The sequence below is a fragment of the Leptonychotes weddellii genome, chromosome 1 (genome assembly GCF_054177405.1).
Source record: "Leptonychotes weddellii isolate Sample4059 chromosome 1, ASM5417740v2, whole genome shotgun sequence".
Classification (NCBI taxonomy): Eukaryota; Metazoa; Chordata; class Mammalia; order Carnivora; family Phocidae; genus Leptonychotes; species Leptonychotes weddellii.
In genome coordinates, this window is record NC_138369.1 from 2,890,364 (window position 1) to 2,903,708 (window position 13,345).

The following is a 13,345-nucleotide window of genomic DNA, read 5'->3' on the forward strand; positions in this document are numbered from 1 at the left end:
CACCCAGATGCCCGGGGCGGCTCCCAGAGAGCGACTCGGCCCTGATGTCAGAAGTACTGAGGGGGAGACCCTAAGAGAACCTAAGTACCAGGTTTTTCAAATGTGCAGTCCTACACGATCTTTGCTCCAGATCTACGTGGAAGCTGGTCTGGGATGATGACGCTGAGGGCTAGAGAGGCCGAGGCCCGCCCAGGGTCACTCATGAGGGGACCAGGGAGCCGGCTGGTGCACCCACGCCCCAACCCCAAGCTGGAGCACGGGACGCCAGCCCCTGGGAACGTGCAACAGGCAGAAGGAGCAGGACTGTGCCGTCATGGACGCAGCGAGGGAGGCAAGCCCCCGCCTGGCACTGTGCTCCTGTCCCTTCGGCCGTAAAGCGGGGACACCTAACCCACAGAGCAGAGGCGATTAAGAGGGTTGGCGTGTGACGCGAGTGGGACAGCCCTGGGCCAGAGTGGGCACGACAAGAGGATTCGGTTTCAGTGTTTTCTAATGAGATGTGAGCACAGCAGTGGGAATACGGCCAGTCACAGAAGGGGACAGAAATTCGGGAATCTCCCAGCTGGGGTCTGTCCAGGGACAACCCGGAGTTCCCTGGGCCCGGGATGAGTACCCCAGGGCTGCTCTAACAAAGGAACGCAGACTCAGAGGCTGAAAACACCACAAACCTATCACCTCCCAGTTCTGGAGGTCAGAAGTCTGCAATGAGTCTTATGGGGCTAAGATCAAGGTGTCGGCAGGGCTGGATCCTTCTGGATGTTCAGGGTTGGGGGATCCTGTTTCCTTGCTTTCTCCGGCTTCTCCAGGCTCGGGGTCCCTTCATCCATCTTCAAGGTGAAGAGAACATCCACCCACCTCAAATTCTAACCTCTGCCTCTGTCCTCACACCCTCTCCGACCGACCCTCCAGCCTCCCGCTCATAAGGAACCTCGTGATGACGTTAGGGCCCACACGGATCCATCAGGACCACCCCGCCCCCCATCTCCAGATCTCTCACTGAATCCCGACTGCACAGTTCCCTATGCCACGTGAGGGACTATATTCATAGATCCTGGGGATCGGGACGGGGACATCTTTGGGGGGAGCTTGCCACACCATTCCCCGGTCGGGGAAAAGCAGCAGGCCTTCTGCTCCTGCCAGATCCCTCGGACACGGCACAGGGGGCAAGACTCGTTGGGGGGAGATGAAGGACCCTCACGCCCTGCTCTTCTCCTGTCCGAGAACTTCAAGCCCCACTCCAGGTCTGGCCCTGTCCTGTTCACATCCTTGTGAGCAGAGCAAGGAAGGGGCTGAGGCGGCCATACAGGGACCCTGCGTTGCTCAGCTCCTGGGGGAGGGAGCACGCATGTGCACGCACGCACACACACACACACGTGTGCGCACACAGCCCACACTTAGCTGCAGGTAAAATTTATTAAGGCAACACTGAAGCCTCAGGCACCTCAGCCCCCCTCTGCTCCAGAACGGGCCTCAGCAACTCTGCAGCCACCCCGCCCCCAGGAGGCCCACTTCGGAGGCCAGAAATCCCAAGTCTGTTAGCTAAAGGCTAATACCCAGGGGCCCTGATGCAGAAAAGGAGGCAGGGATATAAGAAATCTGTCCCTGGTTTTTAAGAAAAAAGAAATTGGAGAACATTTTTTTTTCTGGAAACCTCCCCCTAATGACTGAGGAGGTGAGGCTCAGGACACGCTTCCTCTGAGTGCGCAGTGGCGGAGGGACTGGTCAATTTTCAGCTTCCTGAGGTGGCAGCTAAGATAAGCTAGGGGCATGGGGAGGGACGCATGTTCCGAGGGGGCGAGGGGGTCCAGTGCTGGGGCCAGCCCCTCCGGGAGAGACAGTCCCTCGCGCCTCCTCCTGCCCGTCCTATTTCTTCTCTTCCGGGGCTTTCTCAACGACTCCCGGGGCGAAGGGTCCCACCAGCCACATGATGGGCGTGTTCTGGGCCACGTACTCAACTGTGTGGTCAAGGGCCTCTCGGGCCTTGGCCACCTGCTCTCGGCTCCGCATCAGGATCGTGCTGGACAGGTCCTGGAAGGAATGGATGCCAGAAAAGGTGGCTTGGAGGTCCTCCACCTGGTGGCGAGCCTGCTGCACCTGGTCCTTCACGTGGCTGGGCAGCCCCTGGATGCTGGAGCCCAGCGAGGCGCAGGTGCTCTGCAGCTGCTGGACGATGTCCCGGAACATGGTGAGCGTCTGGGTCTCCACCTGCTGAGAAGGGGCGGACGATCAGGACCGTGCGCTTTGGGGGCAGCTGGATCCCAAGGGGGGGGGGGCAGAAAACGGGGCTTCTCCCGCCAACCTTCCGGAAAATCTCTCTCTAGGAGAGCCCATCCAGGACGGTGGTTTGGGACACCAGCTCTTTTGAGTTTTGAACCACGTGACCGATGTACCAAAATGAAAAAGAGGCAGAGACATTTCTCCAAAGGAGAAATGCAGCTGGCCAACAAGCACATGCAGAGATTCGACTTCACTAGTCGTCACGGAAACGCAGCGCAGCCCCACGAGGTGGCGCCCACTGGGCGAGCAGGATCAAGACGACGGGAGTGGCAAGTGTTGATACGTTGCTGATGGTACAGTCACTTCGGAAGACAGCCTGGTGGTCCCCCCAACTGTCCCAACTACGGAGTTACCATACGACCAGCAACTCCACTCCTAGGAATCCACCCAAGAGAAATGGAAACGCACGTCCATACAAGGCTGGTTCACAAGGCATAGCAAACGGGAGGCCAAGTGGAGACAGCCCGTATGTCCACCACCTTGTAAACGGGTAAATACACATGACCCACCAACACGCGGGTGCGTCCCTCGGCCACGAGCAGGAGCGAGGCGCCCACACGCGCTGCCCCGGGGACAGACGCCGAGCCCACGACACTCAGGGAGGGAACCAGACACAAAAGGCCACACGGGGTTGAGTCCACGTGGGTGACACGTCCAGAACAGGCTCATCCACGGACGGGAAGGGGGCTCGTGGGGACCGGGGGCTGGGGAGGATGAGGGAGTGACTGCTGATGGGGACAAGATCTCCTTTTGGGTTGGTGGGAATGTTCTAAACGGATCGTGGTGATGGTCTCACAACCCTGTGAATACACTAAAAACCATGGAATTGTACAGATGGGTGACTTGTATAGTACGTGAATTATAACTCAATAAAACATCTTTTTTTTAAAGTACAAGATACTGCATTTTCTATCTCGTTTTATTAAAAAAAAAAAAAAAAGGTCTGGAGGAACTTTCCAGGCAGAAGCCATACGTGGTAGGAGAGACCGCAGCGTAATAAATCAGGACCTTAACCTCCTTCCCCAGGGGAAGAGGGCAGGCTGGGCGGCAGGACTTGGCCCTGAACCCATGACAGAGCGCTCTGGACTTGAACGTGGCAGGGAGGTGCCGACCAGAGTCAACATCGGCATCATCTGGTCACCGCGCTCAGCACTGGGGGGAAGGGAGACGGTTTTAGGTGGTTTGGGTCTGAATGCTAACAGTTTTGGATTTAGAGATACTGGTCCTATCTGCATAAATACCAATTGTGTACTGCTATGTGTACTTGACATAGCAACCCAATTTTTTTATACAGGAGTATAACACAGATCAGAAAATTCACCCGTTTAAGTGTGCAATTCCATAGTTTTTAGTGTATTCACAAGGTTGTGTGACCACTACCTTCATCTCCAGAACATTCCATCACTCCCCACAAAGAAACCTCACCCCCATTAAGCAGTCAACCCTGCATTAAGCAGTTGATCCGCTCATCCACCAAGGGACACCTGGCCCGTCTCCTCCACTTTTGGCGACCGTGAGTCCTGCTGCTGGGAACACGGCGTGCGGGTTTGGCTCACTTTGCCCGAAGAGCCCTGCAAGTCTTCATCCCATTGACAGATGGGGAAACCAAGGCCCAAGGAAGTTAAGCTGAGAAGCTATAGTGCTAGGTCAGTCCTGAGACCGAGGGACGTTCATAATGGGCATGAAAGACACGTGAGGTACTGACTCAAGGAAAGTCTCCGTGAGCGACGGTGGAAGCAGTGAGTCTGAGCATGGCAGGAGAGGCCGATGCATGGCTCAAATGGGAGGGACCAGAGAACGTTAGTGAGAAGCTGTCACCAGGAGCGAAGCAGAGGAGTATGGAGAGCTCATGACACCGAGATAGGGGAGAAGATAAGTGAGACATGGCTCAGAATTTTAGTAGGTTGAGAGACGTCGCTATCAAGTGTCCCACAGTTTAGAAGCAACACCCACACCCAAGAGAGAAAATCCAGGCGGGCTTCCTAGAGGAGGTGCTGTTGTGTCCTAAAGGCAGGGAATGGGAGGAGAGGCTGGGGAAAGTATTCCCGGTAGGTAGGTCCATCCAGCAGAGGCATGGAGAGGGAAGTCAGGGCCCTAAGCATCCCACGGGTCCCCCAACCTGGTACCTCTGGTTTGGCTGGCTTCTCCTCTGTGCCCTGGAGCTGCTTCTGGTTCCAGTTGAGCCACATCTGGTGTAGTTTCTCCTGGCCCTCCACCAGCTTCTGATCGACTCCTTGCTTGACGGTTTCCATCTGGAATAGGAGAGCAAGGAGAGAGAGAGTGACACAGGAGAGAGGTTGCCTCCAGCACCTGACCAAGGTCGGCAGAGCCCCGCTCACATCCCAGGAGAGGCCCACAAAGCCCTCCTTTTATCCAAGATGAGATGGTCCGCGAAGGCGAGGAAGGTAGGAGGGATGCTGTTCTCAGACAGGCTTTCCACCACTATGGTTTCATCACCAACATGAGCATGCACCATCTGTCATGTGCAAAGAAAGTGGCCAAAATTCTCCGCAGCTCCTCCCATTTTGTCTGGTTCTCCTTGTGACTGGGCCCAGGCCACAGGACTGGCTTTGGCCAATGGAACGTAAGCAGGAGGAACGTGAGCAGGGTCGTAAAAAGTGCTCCAATGGAATGTTATTCAGCCTTAAAAAAGAAGGGACCCTGACACCTGCCATGATGTGGAGGGACCCCGAGGACACTGTGCTCAGTGAGAGGAGCCGGACACCGAAGGACATATCCTGCAGGACCCCACTCCCAGGAGGTCCCCAGAAGGAATCCCGTCTACAGAGACAGAGAGGAGAGGCTGGGAGCCAGGGCTGGGGCAGGGGGTGAGGAGTCTGTGCTTCATGGGGACAGAGTCTCCGAGTGGGGAGATGGGAAGTTCTGGAGACGGAGGGTGGGAGTCGTTGCACGACAGTGTGAATGTGCTTAACTGAGCTGTGCACTGAAAATGATTATGATGGTGAATTTCATGTCATATGTAGTTTACCCCAATCAAAAATTTAAAAAGAGAGACAGGGCGCCTGGGTGGCTCAGGTGTTAAGCGTCTGCCTTCGGCTCAGGTCATGATCCTGGGGTCCTGGGATCGAGCCCCGCATTGGGCTCCCTGCTCCGCGGGAAGCCTGCTTCTCCCTCTCCCACTCCCCCTGCTTGCGTTCCCTCTCTCGCTGTCTCTCTGTCTCTCTGTCAAATAAATAAATAAAATCTTTAAAAAAAATAAAAAGACAGACAGGAGAGAGCACTGCGTGGAGAAAGCTAAGCAAAGAGGAAGATGAAAGGAATTCAGCTCTTTAGAGAAGAGACAAGAGAACGTTGGTGGGGAGGGGCAGGATGTGACTGCAGACAGGCAGGCGGACCTTTCTGGGGTGACGGCATTGTTCCACTTCTTGATTGGGGTGCTGGTTACATGTCTGTAAAACTCCTCAAACCATATACTTAAAAACAGCTGATTTTTGTAGTCCCCGAATTACACCTCCATAAAGCTGACTTTAAACAAAACCACCACCAAAACGTTGCTCACGCTTTGCAGGTCATGCTCGAGCTGCACGTCGGTCCCTCAGACGACGGCCGGGAGAGCCTCCGCTGGCCAGCTCACCTGTCGTGGGCTGAATTATGTCCCCCAGATTCCTCTGCTGGAGCCCTGACCCCCAGGACCTCAGGATCTGCCTGTGGTGGCATATCCGGTCTTTAAAGATGCAATGAAGTTACAGTGAGGTCACTGTGATGGCCCTACTCCAATGTGACGCGCGCAGAGGGACGCCCCGTGAGGACGTGGGGAGAAGACAGCCTTCTGCACGTCCAGGAGAGAGGCCCCCCAGGAGGACCCGGCCCTGCGGACACCCTGATCGCAGACCTCCCGCCTGCAGACCTGGCAGACAGCCTCTGTCGTTGAAGCCCGCTGGTCGGGGGTCCTCGTAACGGTAGCCCAGCCTTCCGGGACCGGGGCCCCGCCGGCGGGCTCGGGCAGAGGTACACGGGGGGGCGGGGCCCCTGGGCTGGGGAGGGGCGGGGCCCCTGGGCTGGGGAGGGCGGGGCCTCACCAGGCTGAGCGCCTGCGCAAGCTGCACCAGGGCCTCCTGCGCCCGCTGCCGCGTGAGCTGCAGTTTGCCCAGCGAGTGCGCGTAGGCCCGCTGGCGCAGCCGCTCCGAGAGGGAGCCCAGGCGCACGAAGTAACTCTGCTCCTGCCGCTGCTCCTGCACCGAAGCGATGTCGAAGCCCTCCAGGGACGTGGCGAGGCGGGCTGCGAGGAGGAAGGCGGGAGAGGCAGCGTGAAGGCCCGGATGCGGCGGTGCGCGCGTGCAGCTCGGGCTCGCGGCGCGCGCACTTGGGCGCGTGGCCGGCGCAGGGGGGCTTGTTCCCCATGCCCGGGGTCTTCCGTCCCGGGGCTGCCGCTCACGAGCCGGGAAGCCTTGGAGCGGAAGAGTCCCCTGCCTTGCTTTTCCCCATCTGCGAAATGGGTATGATGGGAACCGAACTCCCCAGGATTAAGAGGCCTTGGACTAGCGTGAGGGTCTGCAAACCAAGGCCCTCGGGCCACATCTGCCCGGCCTCCGGTTTTGTACCACGCCTGAACACAGCCCTGCACGTCGATTATCTATTCCTACGGCTGCTTTCAAACTACAGTGGTGGGGCGCCTGGGTGGAAGGGCCCAGTCTCCACTAAGCGCCAGGTACCTCCACGGCTAGCGTCCCCGACCCCATCACAGCGCTCAGCTTATCCAGGGACTGAGGTCCCCCCGAAGAACCGGCCCATGGGGGGCCAGCACTAAGCGTGAGCTACAGCCAGCACGCCGAAGCCTCAGGACCAACGGAACAAAACACAAAGGAGCGTAAAATAACACGGTAACTATTTTTATAGTGATCACGTGTTAAAACGTTAACATTTTGGGGTGCCTGGGTGGCTCAGTCGTGAAGCGTCTGCCTTCGGCTCGGGTCATGGTCCCGGGGTCCTGGGATCAAGCCCCGCATCGGGCTCCCTGCTCAGCGGGAAGCCTGCTTCTCCCTCTCCCACTCCCCCTGCTTGTGTTCCCTCTCTTGCTGTCTCTCTGTCAAATAAATAAAATCTTAAAAAAAAAAAAAAAATCAAACTACAGTGGTTTGTGGCCTCTTGGCCCCTGGACACTGAAATATTCACTATCTGCTCCTTTGCAGAAAAAAGCTGATCATTAGTACCCAGCACATATTATATGGCCAATCTTCCACAGGTTCTAGGTGGTTCGTGTGTATGTTCTCTTTAAACCCAACAACTCTATGAGGGAGGCACCGTTACCCCGTTTTTACAGATGAGGAAATAGGGACTCGCAGATGAAATGACTTGCCTGAGGTCACGCAGCTAGGCAGTGGCAAGTCAGGATTTCAAGCCAGGCCATCTGACACCATGTTCTTAACCATGATACTCCGCGTGGGGAGAAGTCTGAGCCACGTGAGAACCGTCTTAACAGCACATAAGGAAAAGTCAGGACTGTCTAGTCCAGAAAGAGCCCATGACATTACAATAGGGCAGGATGGAAACTGCCTGTCCTGATGATTTTATCCTAGTTTATCTGCTCCTTTTAAACTTTAATGTAGTAAGTATAAGCTTGAGCTTTGTAAATAACCTGATACGGATTGGACTCCAGACCTCCTAACTCACTGGCTTTGTCATGCTCTATAGCAGGGGTCCGCAAACTGCAGCCCCCAGGCCAAATGCCACCTGTCTCTATAAATAAAGTTTTATTGGCACACAGTCACACCCATTCATTTACCTATCGTCTATGCTTCTGTGTTAACAGCAGACTTAACTAGTTGCAACAGAGACTGCCTGACCCAAAAAGCCAAAAATATTTACCATCTGGTTAAGAAAATGTCTGCCATTCCCTACTCTACACGAAAGTGATTTTGCCAGTAAGCCTCAGTTCCCCCTTCTGTATGACCATCCTAGTCAGAGCTGCCTGAATTGTGAAATTTGGACTATCTCGTACTCAGAGAAGCACCCAAATGAACATTTAGTCATTTTTTGTCATCAATTTATAGTAGATGGTACGGTGTCCTGTTTTCAGTAAGTGATAAAGTTACCTTTCTAAAAGAATCTGGAAAAGCTGATTTAAAAAAGTGTATCAAAGAAATACTAGAAGGAACAGGAACATGGGACCAGGGTAACACGGACTATGTCGTGTGAATCCATGCACGAACACCTATAACATAAAACCCCACTACTGACAGTGGAGGAGGCTGGCGAACCAGCCCATGATGCCAAAATACATAAGGGAGAGAGCTAGCCACCTGCCCTGCTTTTCCTCCACCAACTGTACCTGAGCTCATCAACGCTGCCACAGAGAACCTTCTCCAAGACAGTTTTCCATCTAACGGAGAAAGAAGGGATACTTAGAAGAGCGATCCCAATCCCAGGCGAAGGAGGAGGCAGAGAATGAGGAGGAGGTGCTCAGCCACCAGGGAACCACACGATTCCCTCTGCATGAAGTTCCAGGAGAAGCAGGGTGTCTCACCCAGGAAGGGACGCGGGACGGTGTCTGGGGACATCTGTGCTGGTCGCACTGGGGGTGCTCCTGGCATCGAGGGGGTGGGGCCAGGGATGCTGCTCTGCCCCCCACAGAGGATGACCCGGCTCAGAATGCCCACGGTGCTGCCATCGGGAACCCCTGATCTCATCTGTCCTCAGCTTTTTCCAGTTGTCCCAAATGTCTGGCTCCTCGTCCAAACAAACCAACTCTGGCCAAAGTCGGATGGAGCACGGTGTCTAGTTTACACGCAGCTTCATGGGTCCTTGCTGCCGTGGGCACCAGAGTCTGCACTGCGGCGTGGCGGAAGTCACGAGAGCCACGGGTACGAGGACATGACTGGACCACGAACAGGACACTGCTTTGTCTCAACAGCCCCATCCCTGGTTTGTCTGTTTGTCTATTCCTGCCTCCAAGAGGACCAGCCCCCTTAACACCAGCGGGGACCAGCACAGTCCCCTCCACCCTGGTCCCCAGTCCGCCCTCCCCTCAGCGACCACCAGAGGGCGCCCGTGAGCACTCGAGTCAGGTCCTGCCTTCCTCTGCCCACAGCCCTCCAGGACTCCCACCTCTCTGGGGTAAGTCCAAGTCCTCCCCTGGGTCCCCTAGGCCCTGCACGACCTGCCCTGGCCCCCTCCCCATCTCCCCCTCGCTCTCACCCTGCCTTGCTATTCCTCTAACCCACCAGGCAGGTCCTACCCCAGGACCTTTGTTATCAACACTTCTCTCTGTCCTGACATCCACGTAGCTAGCTCACTTGCTCGCTCCATTCATGGTCATGTCACCTCCTCAGAAACATCTTCCCAATCCTTCCACCTCAAAATCTCTCCTTTAACCTGATTTCCTTATACTTTATACTGTGAATTCCACAAGGGCAGAATTCTGTCCACTGCTGTGTCCCCAGGACTTGGCCACATGGCAGATGCTCAAGGAACATCCAAATGGACAAACGCGTGCCTGGGGGTGGGGATGGCAGAGAAGAGTCTGAACGCCTGCTGAGCGCCAGGACCCGTTCTGGACGTGGGACACAGCAATGACCAAGGTAGAAGAGGCTGCTTCGTGGAACTGATGATGAGTGCCAGAGACAAAAAAGAGCCCAGCCAGGAGGGGGTGGGGGCAGGTTTCAGAACACAGTATGGACAAGGGAGGTGGCAATTTTAGAGGCTTCACTGGGGAGGTGGCATTTGAGCAGAGCTGGAGGTAGAAGGGTGTCTAGGGCACATCCAGAGGATGTCTAGGGGAAGAATGTTCCCAGTAAAGGGAGCAGCTGGTGCAAAGGCCCTGGGGTGGGAGCATGGTCAAGATCAGCAAGGAGTCAGTGTGGCTGGAGTAGAATGAATGAGGGTAAGTGGATAAGTACATGGGGGGGGGAGGGTTTACGGGGAGGACTTGGGTTTCTACCCTGAGGGAGGTGGGAGCCCCCAAGGCTGTGGGCAGAGGAAGGAACCTGACTCGGGTACTCATGGGAGCCCTCTAGTGGTGGCTTCAAGGAGCCAGACTTTGGGGGCCAGGGTGGAGGCCACTGCACTGGTCCAGGTGGGCGTTGACAGGGGCTGATCTGAGGGGAGGTGGCAGGGTTGAGATGGCACTGAGGGGCAGACTTAGGTGGCTGAGAGGGGTGGGAGGTCTGGCGGGAGTTGGGGGGGGGGTCCCAGGCCCGAGGGCTGCACTCACCCAGCTCAGCATCCGTCATGGGCAGGTGATTGTCTACCCACTCCTCCGACTTGCCCAGCACTGTGTCCACCCCGCTCAGCACCATCTGGCCCACACGGGAGCCCATGACCGACTGGACGCCACTGGTCACCACAGACTTGGTCGCATCCACACCAGTCTGCATGGCACCCCGAGTCACATCAACCGCCTCCGTCACTCGTGTGGCCACTGTGTCCTTGGCGCTGGACACAGCTTCTCGGGCCCCCGACACCTTGGACGAAACGAGCTCCTTGGTGTCGGCCAGAACCTACAACACAAGCCGGCATCAGCATCTTTGTCCTCCCTTTGTACCTGGGGACCCCTACCCCTGCACCCCAGCCTCCGGGAAGCCCAAAAGGAGGAGTTCCAGCTCCTGGATAACCCCGAAGGGTCAACGCAGAGTCTGGCAGTGAAGACCTCGAGCTCTGGAGTCTGGGGTGAATCCTGGATTGCTAGGTCCTAGCTGTGTGGCCTCAGGCAACTCACTCCTCTCTGTGCTTCCATTTCTTTATCCATAGTGTTAGGGGCTGCCGTGTGTTGAACCCTAATCCCCAGGACCTCAGAATGTGATTATTTAGAGATAAGGTCTTTACAGAAGAAATTAGGACACAGAGGGGAGCCCAGGTGATGACAGAGTCTGCAAGCGAAGCAGGGGCCTCCAGAGGAAGCAGCCCTACCAGCCTTCTGGGACTTCTGGCTTCCGGGACTGGGGGACAGGAAGTTCCTGGGTAAGTGGCCCAGCGGACAGATGTGATGAGTTAGACCAGTGCTTGGCTCAAGGGCTCCATCCGTGTGGCAGAAGAAACTAAGATACCCCTGAGAAGTGACCGCCCCATCACGCTCTGAGAATCATAATCCTGGCTGGAGAGGCCATCCGTGTGCGAAGTCCCTTAGGGCAGTGGTTCTCATCTAGGGTGATTCTGTCCCCAGGGGATGCTGGGCACTATCTGGGGACAGGTGTGGTTGTCACACCGGGGGGAGGGCCTGACGTCAAGGGGGCGGGGCCGGAGACTCTGCCCCGTCCCAACGTCAGTGGCTCTGAGAGGAGACCAGGACCAGAACTAAAGCGACGCGGAGGATGCATGCAGGTGTCTAAACATTCTGTCTCCACAAACTCCCAGTAGAACACAGTAACTACCTTCAACTCCCCACGACAAATGGGGGTATGTGCCCAAAACGTCACCGTGCCTGTGGACTTATTCCTAAAGCTTGTATTAAAACAGTAAAAACCGGGCGCCTGGGTGGCTCAGTCGGTTAAGCGGCTGCCTTCGGCTCAGGTCATGATCCCAGAGTTCTGGGATCGAGCCCCGCATCGGGCTCCTTGCTCAGCAGAAAGCGTGCTTCTCCCACTGCCTGCCTGCCACTCCCCCTGCTTATACTCTCTCTCTTTCTCTCTGTGTCAAATAAATAAAGTCTTAAAAAAAAAAACAAAACAGTAAAAACCAACACTCGGGACCAGCCAGGTGCTGTTCTGAGCCTTCAGGTAATGGACCCGCTTCCACCCTTTAAACACCTAAGAGAGGGGCGCCTGGGTGGCTCAGTCGTTAAGCGTCTGCCTTTGGCTCAGGTCATGATCCCTGGGTCCTGGGATCGAGCCCCGCATCGGGCTCCCTGCTCAGCAGGAAGCCTGCTTCTCCCTCTCCCACTCCCCCTGCTTGTGATCCCTCTCTCGCAGTGTCTCTGTCAAATAAATAAATAAAATCTTTTAAAATACATAAACACCTAAGAGGAAGGAGCGTACCCATTCCACGCACGAGAAAGTGAGGCCGGGAGGCTAAGCAGCCTGTCCGAGGGCTGTCCAGGTGCCAAGGGCAGAACCTGGATTTTTTTTTTTAAAGATTTTTTTTTGTTTTTATTTGAGAGAGAGAGAATGAGAGACAGAGAGCATGAGAGGGAGGAGGGTCAGAGGGAGAAGCAGATTCCCCGCCAAGCAGGGAGCCCGATGAGGGACTCGATCCCGGGACTCCAGGATCATGACCTGAGCCGAAGGCAGTCGCTTAACCAACTGAGCCACCCAGGCGCCCCAGAACCTGGATTTTAACCTGGTACTTTGACTCCACCACCTCTAACCTGGGTTAGCAGATAGTTACGGGACTGCTAACTTTCTCTGGAAAAGGGCCACGTAGTAAATATTTTAGTCTGGCAGACCGACCGTCTCCAAGTCAACCCCTTAACTCTACCCCTTGTAGAGTAAAACCGGCCCTAGAGGCCGGAAATGCGTGGGTGTGTCCACGTGCAAGGAAAACTATATTTAGCACAGCAGGTGCAGGGCTGGACCTGCGGACCCCTGGAACGGCTCTGGACTCCCGGAAGAGAAGCGGCCACGGCTCACACTGGGTGTCCTGAGGTTCTTGAGTCTAAGCCTCTGAGCAGCCCTCTATGCATAGAGCTCTCCGGAAAGTTCAAAACCACACCACCCCCATCCTCACCCTTCTCAGGTGGCACCCCCTCTGAACACCTAGACCTCTCGTGTCCATGGGAATTCATTTCTTCGGGACTGGCCCAGCTGACCACACCACGTCTCACAGAACCGGGGACCACTACCTCCTCCTGGGGCGAGCCCGGGGCGGGGGTGAGGTCACAGGAGTCCAGACAGCACTGCGCCTCTGAGCTGGGAGCAGCTCTGTTGGATGACCTTGTAGAGCGTCACCCCGAGCTCATCCCTTCTATAAACAGAAGGAACGTTGGCCTCGTGTGGTGGCAGCAGGACAGGAGAACGCAAGTGCCCGGCCCTAAGGAGGTGGCTCCGTGGGGAAGCTTCTCCAGCCTTCTGTGAATTGGACAGTTTCCACCTTTAACGCCCAGCCTGTTAATGGCCTTTGCTGGGGAGACACGCCTCCCCGGCTGCACTGAGCCCTGCATGAGCGGTGGGGGCCTGCC

At 56.1% G+C, this 13,345-nt stretch overlaps 1 protein-coding gene across 3 annotated transcripts in view; it reads right to left on the reverse strand.

The window, feature by feature from the left end:
* Positions 1-1,394: 1,394 nt before the first annotated feature.
* PLIN3 (perilipin 3) overlaps positions 1,395-13,345 on the reverse strand; it is a 21,568-nt gene continuing 9,617 nt past the window's right edge. For 2 of the 3 annotated variants that reach the window (XM_081802873.1, XM_081802936.1), the window contains 4 exons: positions 10,448-10,733; positions 6,318-6,517; positions 4,404-4,529; positions 1,395-2,208 (listed from right to left, as the gene is read on the reverse strand). In XM_081802873.1, the coding sequence (XP_081658999.1) occupies positions 1,864-2,208; positions 4,404-4,529; positions 6,318-6,517; positions 10,448-10,733 (957 nt within the window). In that variant the 3' untranslated portion in view covers positions 1,395-1,863. The remainder of the gene's footprint in view (positions 2,209-4,403; positions 4,530-6,317; positions 6,518-10,447; positions 10,734-13,345) is intronic. The other variant, XM_081802822.1, reaches the window with a different exon arrangement.